This window comes from Fundulus heteroclitus, chromosome 16 (genome assembly GCF_011125445.2).
Source record: "Fundulus heteroclitus isolate FHET01 chromosome 16, MU-UCD_Fhet_4.1, whole genome shotgun sequence".
NCBI lineage: Eukaryota > Metazoa > Chordata > Actinopteri > Cyprinodontiformes > Fundulidae > Fundulus > Fundulus heteroclitus.
In genome coordinates, this window is record NC_046376.1 from 26,929,164 (window position 1) to 26,947,226 (window position 18,063).

At 40.6% G+C, this 18,063-nt stretch overlaps 1 protein-coding gene across 2 annotated transcripts; it reads right to left on the bottom strand.

Annotated features, from left to right (window-relative positions):
- Positions 1–16,692, bottom strand: pdgfbb (platelet-derived growth factor beta polypeptide b). 2 transcript variants are annotated; one of them, XM_012873136.3, is made up of 8 exons: positions 15,828–16,692; positions 10,980–11,076; positions 8,171–8,227; positions 7,473–7,666; positions 6,217–6,405; positions 3,444–4,263; positions 3,151–3,313; positions 1–2,284 (listed from the first exon to the last, which is right to left on the bottom strand). In XM_012873136.3, the coding sequence occupies exons 1-7, from the start codon at positions 15,894–15,896 to the stop codon at positions 3,168–3,170; spliced, it is 1,572 nt and encodes a 523-aa protein (XP_012728590.2). In that variant the 5' UTR covers positions 15,897–16,692; the 3' UTR covers positions 1–2,284; positions 3,151–3,167. The 2 variants fall into 2 exon arrangements, with proteins under 2 accessions (XP_012728590.2, XP_021177493.2); XM_021321818.2 differs by lacking the exon at positions 15,828–16,692 and having other exon boundaries at positions 10,984–11,033.
- Positions 16,693–18,063: the final 1,371 nt, after the last annotated feature.

An 18,063-nucleotide genomic window follows, 5' to 3' on the forward strand; every position in this document is an offset into this window, starting at 1 on the left:
CAAATTCAAGCTCTTTAGATTCTTATGCTCTTATGAAAATAGGCAAACATTCTCTTTTCACAATTTCATATATTAAAACAGACAGAAATAAGTAACAGTTGTAAATTGGCATAAAGAACATGTAAGCCAAGTTTGTCAATAACTTAAAATTGTTTGTCTGACAGTGGATTATTGGACACAGCAGTGTATTTATACAAGTCATTAAAATGGAAAATATTAACAAAATGATAACATCAATCTTTTTTCTTTTTTTTTTTACTTTCTCAAAAGCAAAAAATGTACGGCCTTCTGGATCCCTGTCAAAGAAATTTAAATCAATATGTTGTAATCTATCAGAACAGCGGTGGTGGTGGGGGGGGGGGGGGGGGGTGTCTTACTGTAAGCACATTAATACGGTTTACATGGTTCAATTCAAAAAGGAAGATGAGAAAAACATATTTCGGAAAAGTGTCCGAGAAATACCTTTAAGATAAATAACAGACGCATAGGTGTGGGTAGAAGACCACAAAATGCACACATGGCCACACATTCAGACGTAGAAAACAACCATTCACACGGTTTCTGAACAAAGAAGTTTAACACTGCACATGACTGGGAGGTCATGAAGAATTGGGACACCTTTAAAAAAAAAAGATCTTGTTCCTGTTTAAACCACCCAGCAACAGACATTAACCAAATCTTTTGGAAATACTCAGTCTCAACTCATCTACTTGGCAGTATTTCTATAGAAAAATAATCCACGATAACAGTAAAGACAAATAAATAATAAACATGGCACAAAGTCAAATCACAGGTATATTTGTAGCACTGATTCTGCAACAGACACTTTGCGGGCACAGTTACTTAAAAAAGTGTTCATCCACCCAAACTTTCCCACCTCTTGACATAAAAACAGGAACTTTAATGAATTTTGCTGATCCTATGTGACAGACCAACACAAAGCAGTACACAGTTGTGAAGTGGAAGGATGGGAATAGACGGTGTTTTAATGTCTTTACAAATAAAAATCAGAAAAATATGAATCCCCTTTACTTTGATACCCCTAAATGAAATCCTGTGCAACCAAATTCCTTCAGAAATGACCTTAGTAGTAAATAGAGTCCCCCCTGTGTGTAATTTGATCTCAGTATAATAAGTTCTGTTTTTGGAAGGCCTCGGGGGTTTGTCAGAGTAGATCAATGAACAAATGGCAATATCAAGAGCAAAGAACACAGCAGACAGGTCTGGGAGAAGGTTGTGGAGAAGTTCAAAGCAGGGACAGGTCATAAAACAATTACCCAAGCTTTGAACATCTCCCTGAGCTCTCATCAATCCACAATCTCAAACTGGAAGGTGTGAGGCATGCTAGGCAGGTAGGTCGGTCTGTAGTTGCAGGAAAAATTGTGGAATGCTTGTGCACACTACACTTTTGTGATTTGTATTTGTATAAAAAAAAGGCATTATTCAGTTTCTGACCACTTCACGATGCGCTGCTTTGTGTTTGTCTATCACGACAGTCAAATTAATTACGCCGGAGTTTGGGATTGTAACAGCACATCAAGTGGAAGCTTGCAGGGGTACTAATACTTTTGCAAGGAACATTACATGCTGCTTTTGTTTGCTAGTCATATCTGTGTTATTCCAGTGTTTGCAACGAGTTAAATATAATGAAATATGGTTAAAAAGAGACCATCGTTGTTTTTCGTGAGCTGATGATCGATATCACGCAGAAAAGTCTGCCTGTTGCGTAGTCTTATGATGATTGTCTCAAAGATTATGTAATTCACAATTTTTATCCAAACAGTTTAATCCATTTTTTTTTTTACCAAATGTACTTTGTGTTTTACTTTCCCAGTGGCATTACAACATCTACCAAAAAGCTCCCATACAGTCTTGGTTGTTGACATTTAAGTGCAGTGTCTCTCTTTGATGATATCTAAGCATGGATGCACAGAAATTGCACTATCTTCCACAGTTCTACAGCAATGCTTGGTCAATCCCACACAGTCACTGTGCTTGTGCCCACTCTGTCTGTCTCGGGGTGCCATCTGTCTCTTCCGACTATCACATGTTTAGAGAGGGAAACATGCTCCTGAGCAGGTTTGTCCTTTGTTCATATTCCCTTTCCCATCAGCCTGTGTTGTAGTCCATCGAGCGATAGTTGCACGTTCAGCAGACAGTCGTTAGTAGTGTTACCATCTCACTGGACAACCAGGTTACTGAAAAATAAATACTTTAAACCAAAGGAGTCATCTGGCTTCGTCTTTGGAAGCATCCCATCCTGCAAGATATTCTCCATATGTCCCTGGAGGTGAAATACAGGAAGACATGTTCAACACCTGCGATATATGTTACAGTTATCCATCATTTTCTGTTTATATGGTTAGCATAGATGGGGGTCAAACTAAGAAGCCGGCCAATTAAAAGCAATAAGACTTTACATCATCCTGGTATTTAAACCCAAAATGTGAAACAAAATTATAACACGAACCATTTAGTTTTACTGAAAACAGAAAAAACATTCCTGCTGCAGCCAAAATAACAGCGAACATAGCTTTTACAATGCTTTCTATAAATGTTTTTATTTTTATTTTTGATAGACTAACAAATACTATGTAAAATAAAACAACCAGGAAACCAGAAAACAGTGGATTTGAAGTGCTTGCTGCAAAGAAAATAACAAAAAATGATAGCTTTTTGTTCTGCCCTTTACAGAAAAAGACTAAGAGTCTAAAAAGCAGACAAGGGTTAGGTAATTAGTAAGGCTATTTGCTCTGGTGGCCAGTCTGCAGTCAGCTGCTTTACAGATATTCTAATTATAGCTTCCCAATTTTAAAACCCTAGTAGAAGTGGACGGAACTCCCTAAGTTTCTATGCCTTGTCAGTCAGGAGATGTTTCTAATCAACTGATTATGCCTTTCTTATAAAGCTTTCTTTCAGTCAGCTGAGCAGCAGTGTGCATGTGGCAGGACTAGTCTATGCTCAATACAGCCGGAGACAACCTTTCCTCTGGCATCTCATTAAAAGGATTATAAACCATTGGAGTCGTGTGATGGAACATTTATGTAAAACCCTCAAAATCTTGACATACGTTGATCCCAGTAACCGGCCAATGTCTAGTTAGGATATACAGTATATCCATTTTTATATTGCAGTGATCTGTGAGCTCACCTGGTTTTATTTCTGTCCTACATGAGCATTGCTCTCATTGCTGCCTTGCTGATCCGTTTGCGATTCTTCCTCATTCTTCTTCGTGGAGGGTTTGGACGAACTGGGAGTCTGGGGCCTGTTGGGGCTGGTGCTTTTTGCGTTGTAGTCGTGGATGTTGTTGTTTCTGTAAGAGTGGAAGCAAATAAAGAGAAGATGCAACAATCCTATTCTTCTGAATGTTTAAAATATATATATATAGTTCAACCTGTTTTATTCAATGAATAGTTGACTTCATATTTCTTTTGCTTTTTTACCTGGTTTCGGTGTTGTTGTGTGCAGATCGTGATGTTTCCTATGTTGGAGATGTTGACTGTCTGTCTCCTTTGCTTTCAGCCTTTCTTCCTCTTCCTGTTTCATTTTCTGCTGCCGCAGTAATTCCTTTTCTTCGTCCAATCTCTTGTGCAGGAGAAGAAGCTCTTTTCTCTCAGCCTCCAATTTTTCCTCCGCAATTTGTAACATCCTTTCCACGTCTGGAGTCTCATTTTCTCTCCTTCCTGCCTGCTCTCGAGGCTCTGGATTTGGTTCTTTGGTCGGTCGGAACTTGCTCCTCACTCTGTCGATGAGGGTTTCCTCACTAGGACTGAACACGACTTGAGGGTTCTCAGCAACACTTTTAGAGAGTCCACTAGTGTGGCTCTTAAAAGGTTTGGATTTGTCATCTTGCCCTGGAGGGCTGTGTGTTTGTGTGTCTTTGTGTCCTAGTTTAGGATTCCTTTCAGGACTGTTGAACCCATCTTCCGACCTTGTCTTTGCTTCCACTCCCACAATATCCACAGAGGGTCCCGATTTGCCTTCAGAAACCTCAACATTCATCTTGCCCCCATTCTCCTGTGCCTCCGTTTGTTCTTCTGTCCCAAGAAGCTGGGTAAAGTTATGAGACCAGTGCGGAGAATTGAAAACAGCCTCCTCAGAGCGAGACGGGTCTTCTCCAGCAAGACTGTACCCTTCTCCGGGCAGAGGAAAAGTGTCTCCTCTAGGGTCCCAGTGCTGCTCCAGGAAATCCTCCAGATTAGCCCTCTGGTTTTGCTTCAGCTCATCCAACTGGTGGAGTTCATCTTTGGAGTGCACCTTCACCTTAAGAGCAATATGAAAGTATTTAATATCTGTTTCCTCAGGTTCAAACTATAAACAAGTTCATAAAACAACTAGATAACAAATAGCAAATATTTTACATTATTTGCACTCATCCAACATTTTTCATTGCTTATAGTTTATGGTTACGCATGCAACCATTAAGCCATGACCTCAATGGGCTCGCTAACATTTGTGCACACAGCACACAGACACAACAATGGTGACACAATGTGTCTGTGTGCGCACTAGCCTGTATCTCCGTGCAGACTAATGTTTCGTTTAGAAAACCTGCGCACTCCCATTTGCGTGCAACTTTAACACCTGCCATCAGAGATGCATTGAGAAATCCACTCATGACCGGAACCGGCTGTTTCTGCGCGTGACCAGGTCTCAATGGTGATTGCCGGGGTCCCAAATTAAAAATCCAATATCTTTTTTCTGGTCAGTAATATACCATACGTTAGCGCTACCTGACACCAACAATCCACATTGTGGAAACTGTTGATGACTGAAGCAAAGCCAGTTGGCTATTTTAGTATCAGACATCAGAATAAGCATAAAACCTGACAGAATCTTCTAGAAAGGTAATCATCACGTACTAGATGCTTTGGATGCTTGCAACCTTGTTGAAATTATAAGTAAAAGAGTTAGTTAACTCTTAAAAAGAGTTAAGAGTTTACTAACTCGATAGGCATCATGCATTGAGACTGTGATTAATAATCCTAACCATACTAATGGTGCTTACTGGTCATATAAGATGCTAAAAACAGTTTACAATACCAACGCTGAGATTTTTTTTCTTTGTTTTCAAAAAAAAGCAAAATCCTGTTTAACAGCAGAGCTGTGTAATGCTGACTGCTCTCAGATTTCCTCTGCTGCAAGCACAAATAACTCAACACAAACACAAAACTCTGTCTAGTAACAACAAATTAAAGAATTAATTAACAATTTTGGAGATTTTTGTTGGAAAACAGAGACAGCTCTGTTTTTATTTTTTGGGGGGAAATTCCAGTTTTATTTTACTATAAATAGTAAATTTTTCGAAAGTTACATTTTCAGTGTATCCAGAAAGTATGAAAAACAATTGTGTTTTTATTTTGAGTTCTTCAAGACAAATCAGAACTAGTTAAAATCAATATAGGAAGGTCAAAACTTTAAAATTGTGATTGTTGGAAATCAGCCGCAAAAAATCTGATCATTTCTACTTGCCTGCCACTGAAATATTTTTACAGACGAATTACAACCAGCCCATGATAACCGCAGTGTCCAACAGTCATAACTTTTTCTAGGAGAGCTGTGGGTTCCATAAAACTTGTTAGGAACCGCCACAGGAACACAAAAAAAAAAACCTTTATACATTCCAGTGCCACCATATCACCTATAGGATTAGTCCTTGTTAAGCTACTTCTATCAATGTATTCTTTCACAATTAAGCGGGCAATGAAGAACCAGTAAGTGATGGTAACACTTTTGATTAGAATCGGGGAAAAAAAAAGAATCGACAGCTGCTCACATCAACCCCTACTTCACACCTACTCAACAACTCTACTTAGTAACAACCTTTCAAGACGCCTAAAGTCATAGAAGTCAAATTTGTCCCACTGCGCTGTCTCCTCTGTGCTCGCCATGAATCACACAGAGTCGACCTTGCTGATTTGTAAAGGAGTCTTAAGTGTTTACCTGACAAGTAAACTCAAAGGATATGGGTTTGATTAGGTTGGATAGGATCTGTTGGAATCAAGCCCAATCCACTGAGCCCACCCACCCCAATCTGAAGTAGCTGAAAGGATCTCATGCTTAACACCAGATGTTGTGTTGCCAACGCCCTGGAGTGTCAAGAGATAATTTAGCAGCATAACAAAACTCATGGCTGATTAATATTTACTGTACACCAGCTATTAAGGTGAAAGCTTTAATCCAGATAACAGAAAACTCGCAGAGTAAAATTTGTACCTGTCCTTGCACAGATGCTGCGCTGAGTGTCTGGTTTCGATGCAGGTGGCTGTGCAGTCTGTGAGGGGATTTCTTCTTGAGCACTGCGGCACGCGGAGCAGACTGACATCTGCACTCCACATGATCCACGACTGACACTACAGCTTTAGCATAAGTGGGTCTTTTGTTGATGTACTCAATCTTCATGACCTGGAGAGGTTGAGAAGATGGGAGTTACTGGGAAGCACTCCGAGTTTAACAAAAACACATTGTCTGTGTGTGTTTTTTTTTTTTTTTTTTTAGGGATGGGTACATAAATGTGTGCGGGGGTTGTTTTGTGCTAAAAAATGAACTGCTGCTAGGCAACAAATGGAGGTCAAGTTTCAGTCTGTAAAATACCATAAACTGCAAATCTCTGTTCAATTTTATGCTTGACTAGCTTTTTCAGTGATCGGCCTGCTGGAAAGTAAAATCCTATTGTTTTTCATGTCAGTGAACATATCATACATATGAACTAAATGCACAACAACAATTTTCAGTGTTGACGTTTTTACTGCAGGAAGAAGACTGAAAGTAAGCTATTTTAAGTTCCAGTGAGGTGATTTTTTTTTTTTTTTTTTGCTATTGGCTGCTTTAACATAATATTTATTATCGTTTTTTTAGATAAACCTACTTTTATATTCATGTAGAATGTACAAAGGTGTTTTGTTACTAATAATTCATCTTGATTTCAATGTATTTCTTAATTAATTAATTACAGTTAAGCCCAGAATTATTAATACTCCATGCAATTTGGATTTGAAGTCATCTTTCAATACCAAGTTTCATCTGGCTAGAATCATTATTAATGTTTAATAATGATTATTAATGCAATTAAGGCCTTCTACCATCACCAAAGATAAATCGGCGCATTACCCATGGAAAAATGCAAAAAGCAGGTAAACAATTATGAAAAAGCGTTAATTACTCCAATGCTGAGATAATTGAGATGGTTGCCAGTAATTTAAAACATGTCCTTTTGTATTAAAATGTAAATAACGACAAATGATGATGAACCAAGTTCTTAAACTAAATTGAAAACAATTTACATCTAAATATGCTATGGGTATGAGTAACATTAAGGTGAGAACTCAAGTTAGGTGACTTCACTTCAAATTGTTATGGATTTGTTAGGTTAAAAAAATTATCAAGTTAATATGTTTTGTTAAAACTCCTCTGAGTCTCCAAGCTCACATCAGAGAATGGCAGCATGAGTGCATTAGTGCCCGCTCGCTTACCTGCAAGTATCGGGTGTGTGTGACGACGGGAACGCACTGCAGGATCTTGGTGTTGCAGCAGCCGGAGCAGCGCTGAACCTCCACACACGGTGGCCACAACATAAAGTTGGCATTGCTGCGGTCCAACATGGCTCTGGTGACCTCGACCACTTCTGTGCGAACTTTACACTGAGCCTGCTGGGCGGGCTGAGCATCTGAGGGAACAAATGCGACACGCTAAAGCTTCAGTGGAAGCGCTGTCATAGGCCCCCCTCTGAAGTTTGACTAACCAGACAATACGTGCTTGTCTGCATGAGAGTTTCCATTTTTCTATTGTTAAGACACAAGGACGTGTATTGAAAAAAAATAACACTGAGCAGGTTTTAGTCAAAGATCAAAAAGGGCTCATTGTAGATCACTGTCTGGAAATTTAGATTTTAAAAACAATGACAAAAAGTTAATGGGAAAAAAATTTCCCTTGTCACAAAAAGCCCTACTGGCCGCATCAATCACCTTCCAGACAGACTGGCAAAGCCCTCTGTAGCCAACATAACTAATGCATGTCCTTATTGCAGAAACTATGCACAAAGATGTAGAAATGATGTTAACAAACCTCAGAGACAGAAGAAAAACAATTATGTTTTGAGTTTAAACAGAAATATGTCTGACAACTGATATTTTCCACCCCACGACCAAACAAAAAGAGAGGTTTGGCTCACCGAGGCTCCGTGGTATTCTGTGACCTCCATTGGCTGCAGAGTTTCCTTCCTCCTCATCTGAGAGAAAAATACAAACAGCATTTGTCCCATAAGCCAAATAAATTCTGCTGTGTACATTGAATCATGGGATGGGCAGTCCTTGACATCAAGGTATATTAAGGTCTAAAAGAGTTAGCGTTTAAATAAAAATAATAAAAATAAAAGGTTTGTACAGTTAAAACTCTTTGTAATTAGATGGGTGGACACAACTTGAGTTTATCCAGCTGTGTAGAGCATAGAGTTAATGCAGCGTTGCCCCACACCCACCCATTGCTGTCCATTGCCAGTAAGCTAGCTAAACGAGGATTACTACACTACCCTAGTTTAAAAGACAGAAAATAGTTAGGAAATGTTGCCAGAAACTAAACAAAAGATAAGTCTTATTAAGGAAACACTTTTTTTTTTAATCTCCAGGTGTAACACTTCACTGCTAAGCAGCCGACTACTGGCTACCTTAGCAGATAGCCCAGCTGATTAGCCTGCTGACATCAGTTTTCTACAATCGAGTTACTCTATAAAGAGCAGAAAAACAAACAGGTTTAAATTCCTGTACAACACCAACAGGAAAGCTTCAACATGTAGGGAGAGCAAATTCTATTTGTGTTTTGGTTTATGTTAAAATAACCATAAACAGGTGTTATAGATAACATCATTATAACTGTAATAATTTTCCTTATTTTTGCAGGAATAATTGTAGCTTTTATGTTTTTACATCAAAAAACGAGAAAGATTTTATGCAATCTGTTTGTAAATACGGTGCAACTGTGGGATTTTTAATCAAGGTTATCATGCTGTGAGAATCTTATACCAACCCATTCCTCATAGACCCCAAACTCGTGTTCTTTTAAGTGGTTATGTGAAAGTATGGCTATGTAACAATGCACAACAAACAGCAGTGAAACAAACTATAAGCCTTTACCTTGGGTTTATGACTTATTAGAAATTGGTAAATTATTTTCTCTATATAGTTCACTGGGGATGTTTTCCTGTTGTAGTTAGAGTAGAAATAGAGCAACCTGTCAATTTTCTTTAAGTTAAGCCAATTTTCAATCTATGTTAATCTTGGTTAATGCTTGACGTATGTACGTTCCGTGCGGAAATAAGAGTCGCTGACACAACCTTTGTTAAATTTATACTCTGTGCAGCTTCTCCAACTGTAGCCCACATCCCCCAAGACTGTAGGGGGCAATGAAGGGTCACCTACAGCAAGCTTACAGTACAATACAATTTCTAGTGCTACATGTAGCAAATCTCCACCAGCAGAAGCGTTTGCTCATCCGCCATGTTTTTCCGCATGTAACTGTCCGTGTAGTTACTCCGGGCTCACACTGAATATGGTGCAAATTACAGTTCCAGCGCCGCAAGTAACCCAAATAATTAAAAAAAAATCAATGTGTACAGTCACATTAGCCACGTGCGGCTACGGAGGCTGTGCACTGCAGCAAACAATTCCGCTAGAAGGAAATTTGACTGTACGCGGTTACCGGATCAATCCCGAATTTTACGTGCCAAACAGGAAACGTGGGGCACTAGACAGGATTATTTCAAAATAAAATCACCCCACCATCTAACGCTAACTTGACTAGTCTAAACAAAACAGCAATACAGAAAAACGAGGAAACAGAGGAGTTTTTGGAGGATGAAATAGGATATTTATGTGCACGGACAACAAGTTTTGGCCCAAAAAAACAAGAACCACAGCTGTTTTTTAATCATTTATGAGTGATAGCAACAGAAAGGACCATGTGAACTTTTGTTCTCATGAGCACCCTTTCCGCAGCCAGATTCGCAGCTAGCCGCTGTTTGCCTAGCAGTTTGAGTGGGGGTTTGCAGCAAACCGGAACTGGATCAGGACCGTAACCTGGACTGTAGTGAGTGTGAGCCCCGGGTTCGAAATTTTCCAAAATTTAAGCAGAAATGTAATTTTACCGTGCGGACCTTGCAGATGTGTCAAGCATAAACCAGCCGTTAGTTGGGGAATAAATATTTGATCTACACTGGTATAATGAGATATTGTGGCACATGATATTAAAGTCCATTGAAATTCTCGCAATGATTACACATCCTGAGTCTGTAGGTGAGTGTTTAGGGCTTGAAACCTTTCTGTATGAGACTCTTATTTTTAATGTGAAACGGCAAATGGTTCTTGAGTCGCTCTCTGGGTATAGGACTGAGTCGGCTTATAAAGACTGTATTGAAGAAGTCATCCAGCACCTTTAAATCATTACTGGGACAGGGTTCTGAGTTACTGTGTAGAAAAAAAGAAATGGTGACAGAGTGACAGACATGATACAGATGATTTAGACACTGCTTTATCAGCACTATACTAAACAGCTATTTCATAGTTTTTTCTGTGACCAAACCTAGACGGTCTGGTTTTAAAACGTCAGTGTAAGCAAAGATGGAAGCGGAGTAACAGGAAGAGCAGCAGCAGTATCATTATTAATTGACGCAGGTAACATCCCGCTGTAAACGGCGCCGTTTTGAACCTGAAAAAGTCGGAAAGGCAATGACAAAATCTACATAATAGTGGAGGGGTGAAACCACCAGCAGCCGAGGGTGACAGCAGGAGCATTTAGCAAACAAAAAGCCGTAGTCGGTTCATTTGTGTGTTAAGGTTTACATGCACAGTGCTAGGATTGTGTAAATACTTCTTTTTTTTCCTTTCTTTTACATAAAGATACAAAAGATTTAAGTTTGCAAATTCTTCATAATATCATCAAAACTGATCCCTTGGGTCTGTAAAGTTAGAAAAGCTTTGAGTCTTTACCTACGGAGTCAGTGAGCAGCAGCAGTTGGAGGTCCTCTATGGAAGTGATGGGGCTGTTTCTAACCAGCTCCACCAGGGCTGCAGGCAGAGCGTCCTCCTAAAACACAAACATAAAATCAGCACAAACAAAAACAGGAAATACACAACTGTGAAGTGGTAGACCAAACAGCCAAAACAGACATGCTAGGTAATATAAAGAAGCTCACATGAGCATGCAAATCAGCGCAGGATGGAATAGAACCTGCAGCACTTCTGCAACTACAGCTGTCTTTAAAGGCATCTGACCAAATGTTTCCAGACTATCTCATCAAAAACCACTGAACAGCTCTACTTTGTGATTCTAGAGATTTGACTGTGGGTTTAACCCCCTCCTTGGTCATTAATGGGCGAGAGACAGCCTGCAAGGGAGGGGGGGGGGGGGGGAATTAACCAAAGCAGACACACAATGGTCACTAAGAGCAGGGTGAATGACTATTGGCGTTGTGTCCTCTCATCTGCTAACATTTAGGGGTCAAAGGAGCAGGCGAGGAGTCAGGAAGTGGGGGAAGGAGTGATATGGAGAGGATGAGAGAAGGGGGGGGGTGCATCTGGATAAAACGGGGGGGGCATAATAGATGAATAACAGCGAGGCTGAAACGGACAAGGATTAGACGCGGGTGGAGGCTCTTCCTAACTTTGGTTTAAACGCTGTGAGTTGGGATCATGTGATGCTTTCTCCTATCTGTAGAACGGAAACTAATATTGTAAACATGTTAGGTTGCAAACAGCAACTAAACATTTAATGAGTGTGAATGAAACTGAGCAATTTCATTCAGCTTGTGGAGAACACAGCGATTCTCGGCAACTACTGTATGGCTGTATGCGCGCGAACACGCACGCTAACGCTGCCCTCACTGCGCCACCATCGACACCCCCCCCCCCCTCCCCATTATTGGTTGACTTTCCAGAGAGGCCGATAATACAGCAAGGAAATGCGCGCTGTACTCCACTCACATCCCTTTCCACAAGCTCCACCGATGCCCCTGAGGACTCATCATGATTATTTCCTCTCTTTGCCGATGGAGCGAGCCAGCCGGCTCGGCTAATTGTGTCTGATGGTAATTATAGGGTGTATGCCTTTTGTTCGCGGTGGTGCCTGCTGTCACGGCAATTTGCGTCTAAGCAGGAAATATTAAATAAACACCTTGGCTCTGGGTAAACAAACAGATGCAGAGCGGGCTGCCAGAGATTGTAAACCTGCGTTAATAGTGGTAAACGGACAACAGCGATGAAAAGGACAGCAAATGCGCCTCGATAATGAAACATCTGTTTATAGCGGGACTTTGTAAGAAATTCGTACACCAAACTGTACGAGTATAGAGTCACTTTATCCTCACTGTGGTTTACAGAAGTCTTCATACTCCTCGAACAGGCTGCAACCACAAATAAATTTTCCTGGGACTTTATTTGACAGAATAGAATTGGTGGACTTGAACTCCCGCACGGTTTTGACCATTCTTTACTAATAAATATGTGAAAGAAATGTGGCTTGTATCTCTTCAGCAACACCTCGAGTCAACTCCTTGTGAAACAACTTTCACCAGTTTCTTCTGGGCCAGTCTCCACACGCTTTGCTAAATCTTTGGCCATTCTTCTTTGCAAAATATGCCTAAACTCAGTCAGAATGGATGAAGAGGGTCTGTGATCAGTTTTCAGTTCTCGCATGGGATTCTAGGTCTGGACTTTGACTGGACCATGCTTGCACGTGAACCGGCTTTGATTTAACCCAGAAATCCAGCAATCCTGTTTTAATGCCTTGCAGTACCTCTTCTATTTGATCAAATTCATCAGAGGCCTGCTAAAAAAAGTAAAAGAATTCATTTCATTCGAGTATGTTGAACCAGAGAAGACCTTAAAAATAAATGGTCATTACACTTTTCCCAACTTTTTTGCTACATTTTGTGGGTCTATTTTATAAACTTCCAATAAAATACGCTGAGGTTTGTGGTCATAATAGGACAACATGTGAAAATGTTCCAGGGTGTGGAACAGATTCAGACGCCCTCTAGATCCATTAACCGGCTTCTAATAAGAGGCCTCTGTAGATCTGCTGCAGATCTACCAATACCGATGCTGTAATCTATACTTTTTTTTACTACTTTAAACCATCTAAAAAACACCAATTTTGTCATAAACCGGTCGTTACCACCTGAAGCAACATCCCATCTCCCTGAAGAGCCGGCGGACGCCCAGAGGAGTCCCAGGCGCAGGCAGCGGCTGCAGCCCGCAGGGGTAGGAGGAGGAGGAGGAGCAGGAGGAGGGAGAACATCTAATCGTACATAATTAGGGGGTCGAATTTGCTGGCGGCAGTGCAGCGGGAGCCGCGGCACATGTGGGAGGTTTCACATGCAGGCCCAGAGAGCGTGCCAACACGTGCGCATCACAGCACCAGCACCAGCAGCAGCAGTGGGTGAACGATTGGGAGGTTAATTAATTCCACTGTCATAGTTTTCCTTCCAGCTTGGAAAAACGGGTGCCTGCCACAAGGATAAGGCTGAATATTTCACATTTTATCCAGAACGTTCATAAATTAATTTTTTTTTCTTTTGACAGGTAGCAGAACGCAGAGTTGTGATCAGTCCCCAGCTGTGCATCCTTGATCTTTAAAATTAGACGTGGGGAATTCCTGGTTGTATACCTCAAAGCTTTAACAAAGTCCCCCTATAAAACACTGTGAAATTAGAAATTTCCTCGCTGTGCGGTGACTGCCAGCGGTTAAAAAAAAAAACGAGAAGACAGCTTGATGACAGGAAGCTGAAGTCATCCCTCACAGATCAAACGTCTACCTTTACGTAAGGGTTCCCCAAAATGATGCTAGACTAGGTGGAATACATTAATTTACTTTCTGCTATATACTGTCTCGTTTTTTTTCCGCCACTCTAATAGCGGAATAAGAGAGATCCATTTTTTTTTTCTGTGGATATCTAACACCACTTCCCATGACCCCACTAGGTTGATTTGTACTTCAACCCAATTTAGATAAAAAGGTCAGTGGCACAGACTAATCATTGTGGAGATGAGGCGCACAGATGGAATCTGCAGCGGATGCAGAACAGCTGATAAAACCCGATCTCATATCTGCTTCAGTTTTTCTTTTTCAGAAATGTTTTTTTTTCTTGTTTTGTTTTGGGTGGGGGGTTTGGGGTGGGGTGGGGGGGTATCTAGCTAAGTCTGACTTGCCCTACGTAGGACCGTTGGTGAGGTTTATATTTTCCTGTTTGAACAGAGCTGCTGGTCAGGTTTCATCCGTCTCTCCCGTTGCGTTCTAGTTTCATCGCTGCTTGCTTTTGGAGAAAGCTTGATCAGCGGATTTGCTCTGTAGTAAAGTGTTGACTGAAAGTGAAATCCAAAATTTAGAGAGGGCAACCTTTAGGTCTTTAGAGCAAGACGCTACATCAGGATCAGCATTTACGTTCTAAAAAGCGGTGGATTGTTCCTTTTACCATAATTCTGGGTTTGTGCTGCTGGGACAAAGGTTGGGTAGCAAACACAGGGTCAAGACTGAAAACCAGTTTATTGGGTTAGAGAAGAGACTCAATGGAGCCTCACCATACTTCTAAGACCTCTATTTTGAGCTCTACGACAACCCGAACCTCCTCAATAGGTTGAAATAAGAGAGTCTGAGTTTGTAAAATTCTACTCCGTGAGTGATGCTAATGTCAGTGGGTTGTGTTGATACTAGAGAACTAGTTCAATTAAGAAAACATTTTACCTGCTGAATAGCTTATTCACGCTTTAACAAAAGAATTGGTCCTAAAAGTCTGTACAGACAGGCGATGTTTTAAACAGTGTTAATCGGTCATATTGTATGAATTATGCTTTTTCAAATCTGATTCTTCTGTCTTACTTAATTTTTGTTTAATTTCAGAACAGTGAGCAATTCCTCTTGCCGCACAATTGGATTTATTGAGTCCATGGGACGATGGTTAGCTTTGTTACTTCCAAACCTGGCCAACCACCCTAAAAACATGCGTATAGGTATAATTGGTCTCTCTTTGTACTCTCAGGTGTGTACGTGCATGGATATTGGTCCTGCTACCTATTGATCTAACCTTTTCTGCCTACTCTTGGTGGTCTTAATGCTGGACTTGAATTATTTTTGGTGATGAAAACCCATCAGATCCATACAAGAATTGTGTTGAACAAGCTCCCGTGTTGAGCGGTCTATATTAGACACAGGACCGAGCTAGCCGGCAAAACCCAATCTGGGTTGTGCATCACTTCCAACCGCGGAGAGACAACAGCTCTAAATTAGCCTCCATCCCAAATGCCCCCTCCCCATGTCTTGGTACATCACCCAAAGGGTCTGCATTACGCTGGTCCAGCGGCACCTAGGTGTTTTATTTTCCTGTATTTTAATCATGTAAAGCACTTTGCATTGACTCTGTACTGAATTGTGCTATACAAATAAATTTGCCTTGCCTTGCCTTGTCTTAGGTAATGTGGGAAATAAGGGGTGTTCCCTGTGACAACTGACCACCTCACATGGAAGCCTTTTATTATAAGAAACTGCTGAGGCAGGTGCACTAAAACTTGCGTTTTGTGTAAATTAAATGAATAAAATATTTTTTAGATGAAAACATAAAACTGAAAAGGTAGACAGAAAGCCAAATAACTGTTACCTCTTCAGCAAATTAAACGGTGATACATATACTTTAATATCAGGCTAAAATATTTCTATTGGCTTATTATTCAATGCAGCCTTGATACTCATCTAACGGGGTGTAAATGGTGCAGCAGCAGTAGGTGTCGCAGTAAACTTTTCTTTCGTGATTTCTCTCTCTTTTTTTTTTTTTTTTTTAAACTCACCTCGGCCACGCCAAACCGCGCACACGCTGCCAGCAACGCGAGCAGCAGCAGCTGTACCCACGAGCTCATCTTGCTGCCCAGCCTCGAGCCTCTCCAACGGACCGGGCATTTATGGAAGCGCGAGCGAACCTCTCTCCTCAGCACGGCGCGCGGGGGAGGGAGGGAGGGAGGGGTGGAGGTGAGGGGGACAGCGGCTCGCCTGGCGGAACTGCGCGCGCCTGTGAGCTCTGCTCCGCTGCGTCTGCCTCCTTGTTAGTCCGCGGAGGAAGAAGGGCGAGAAGGTGCTCCAAACTCTTTTAGTCCTCTTTAAATAGTAAATCCTTAAAGATAATAAAGCTCCAGCTTCTTACTTCTTTCTTCTTGCTGTTGTTTTGTTGTTGTTTTTTACACTCAGTATGTTTTTCTTAGACTTGTTGATTAAGCCAGCCAGAATTCACCTTGCTCCGTGTAGCTATATGGATAAAAGGAAGCTTGGAGTTTCATTAATAAATAAACTAAAAATAAAACATTCAGGGACATTCCTACGCAAGAAAAGGTCCAAACTTCAAGGAGAGGCACGAACGAATAGCAACAGATAGTATGAAGTTGTTGTTGTTGTTTTTTTAAAGTTGTCCGATGTTAATATGAAATTTCGAAAGTAGTCCAGAAACACAAAAATCTAAAATCAACGTCTCTTTCCAACAGTCTAATGTCCATCCTCCATTAACCGTGATGCGTCTCAAAAATCCAGCTCCTCTGCTGACATTCACCGCGGCAGCTCAGGATGGTGGTTTGCGCTCTCCGTCTTCCAAGGAGTCTTATCAGAGAGCAAAGTGCTGTGCGGCTGCTGCCCTGGACCAGCCTGATTACGCGGCGGTGCTGCTGCTGCTGTGAGGGAGGGCTGGTTTCCAGTCGACTCTATAGCTCGACTGTTTCTCTCTCCCGCCCCCTGCCTGAAAACCAGGCCACAACCTGAGTGCAAAGTGAGCCACACATCCTGGCTGTTGTGCGCTGGTCTTCAGTCTTAATTTATGCATTTAACTTTGAGGTGAAACCAAGTCGTCTTTGTCTTTTTGGGTGAGCGCTTGTGCGTCTTGCTCACTTTGCAGCGTGATTAGATACAAAAAACTTTTAGAATTAGGGTTGGACGATATAGAAAAAAAGCCTATCGATAAAATAAAAATCATATTGATGATATTGATCATTATCAACAAATTCTAAACATATTTTAAGTGCAGCCCTGACCATTTTATCCTGTTGCGAACCGACCTATTTTTACATACAGAACACACAAACACTGAATTAAAACTCAACCCTTTATTCAACTAAATTTTCACCAAACCTAGAAATTTTTTAAAAAGAAAACAGAATGTGTGCTCGCTGAACTCTTTGAAGGGGCGGAGCTTAGTAATGGAGCGTTCCTAGGTCTGCGTTTGTGATTGGTTTGGAGGATGTAATGAATATGTAATATTAACCTACGTGATAGGCTAGAATCCAACAGGAAGGAAAACTGTTATTCTAAAAAAAAAATTATTGACCTTTTTTTCTATCATTAATATACATCTATCAATCGATATATATTGTTATTAAATTATCACCCAGCCTCATGTAGTATGTGTTATTTGTGTTACAAGCAGCAGTAAAAGTTGGTGTTTGAAAAATGATTTTATTTATTGAGTGGTTTCACGTTTTTCATTTCTTTAAAGTTAAAAGATTTAACAAACTTGTGTCATATAAGTGTCCAAAGATCCAGCCAGAATAATGCCAGACAGTCGGTAGTGGCTGCAAACATGTGTAGTCAAGGTGTAGCTAGTTGGGGTTTATGTACGTTTTTCAGCGAATGGGAATAATGCTGGGCCTGCATGAGTAATCAGTGGATAAGTTATAAAGCATCATTTTAGATTAAATCAAGTAAGTTTCTGGGCAGTTAGCACTACCTTTACAGAAATATATCAGTGTTAAGCTAAAAGCTAATCGTACCATCATTTCCTGTGCAGTAACTTCCATAGTATTGTTGAAAAAAAAACAATTGAAATCATCAACTTGAAACAAAAGGCATTTTATGATCTGGCCCTTAATAGCGACCAACCACTGGATTATAAAGTCGTCTTTTGATTTGAAGTGCAAACACAAGTCAGTGCTTCTGACATTACATGTATTCATCAACTTACTCTTACAAGTTAGTAACAGTTCTAAAAAAAATGTAAGTGTAATGTTTTTCTGTTTATTAGTAGAGAAAATTTAAACTTTATGAGAA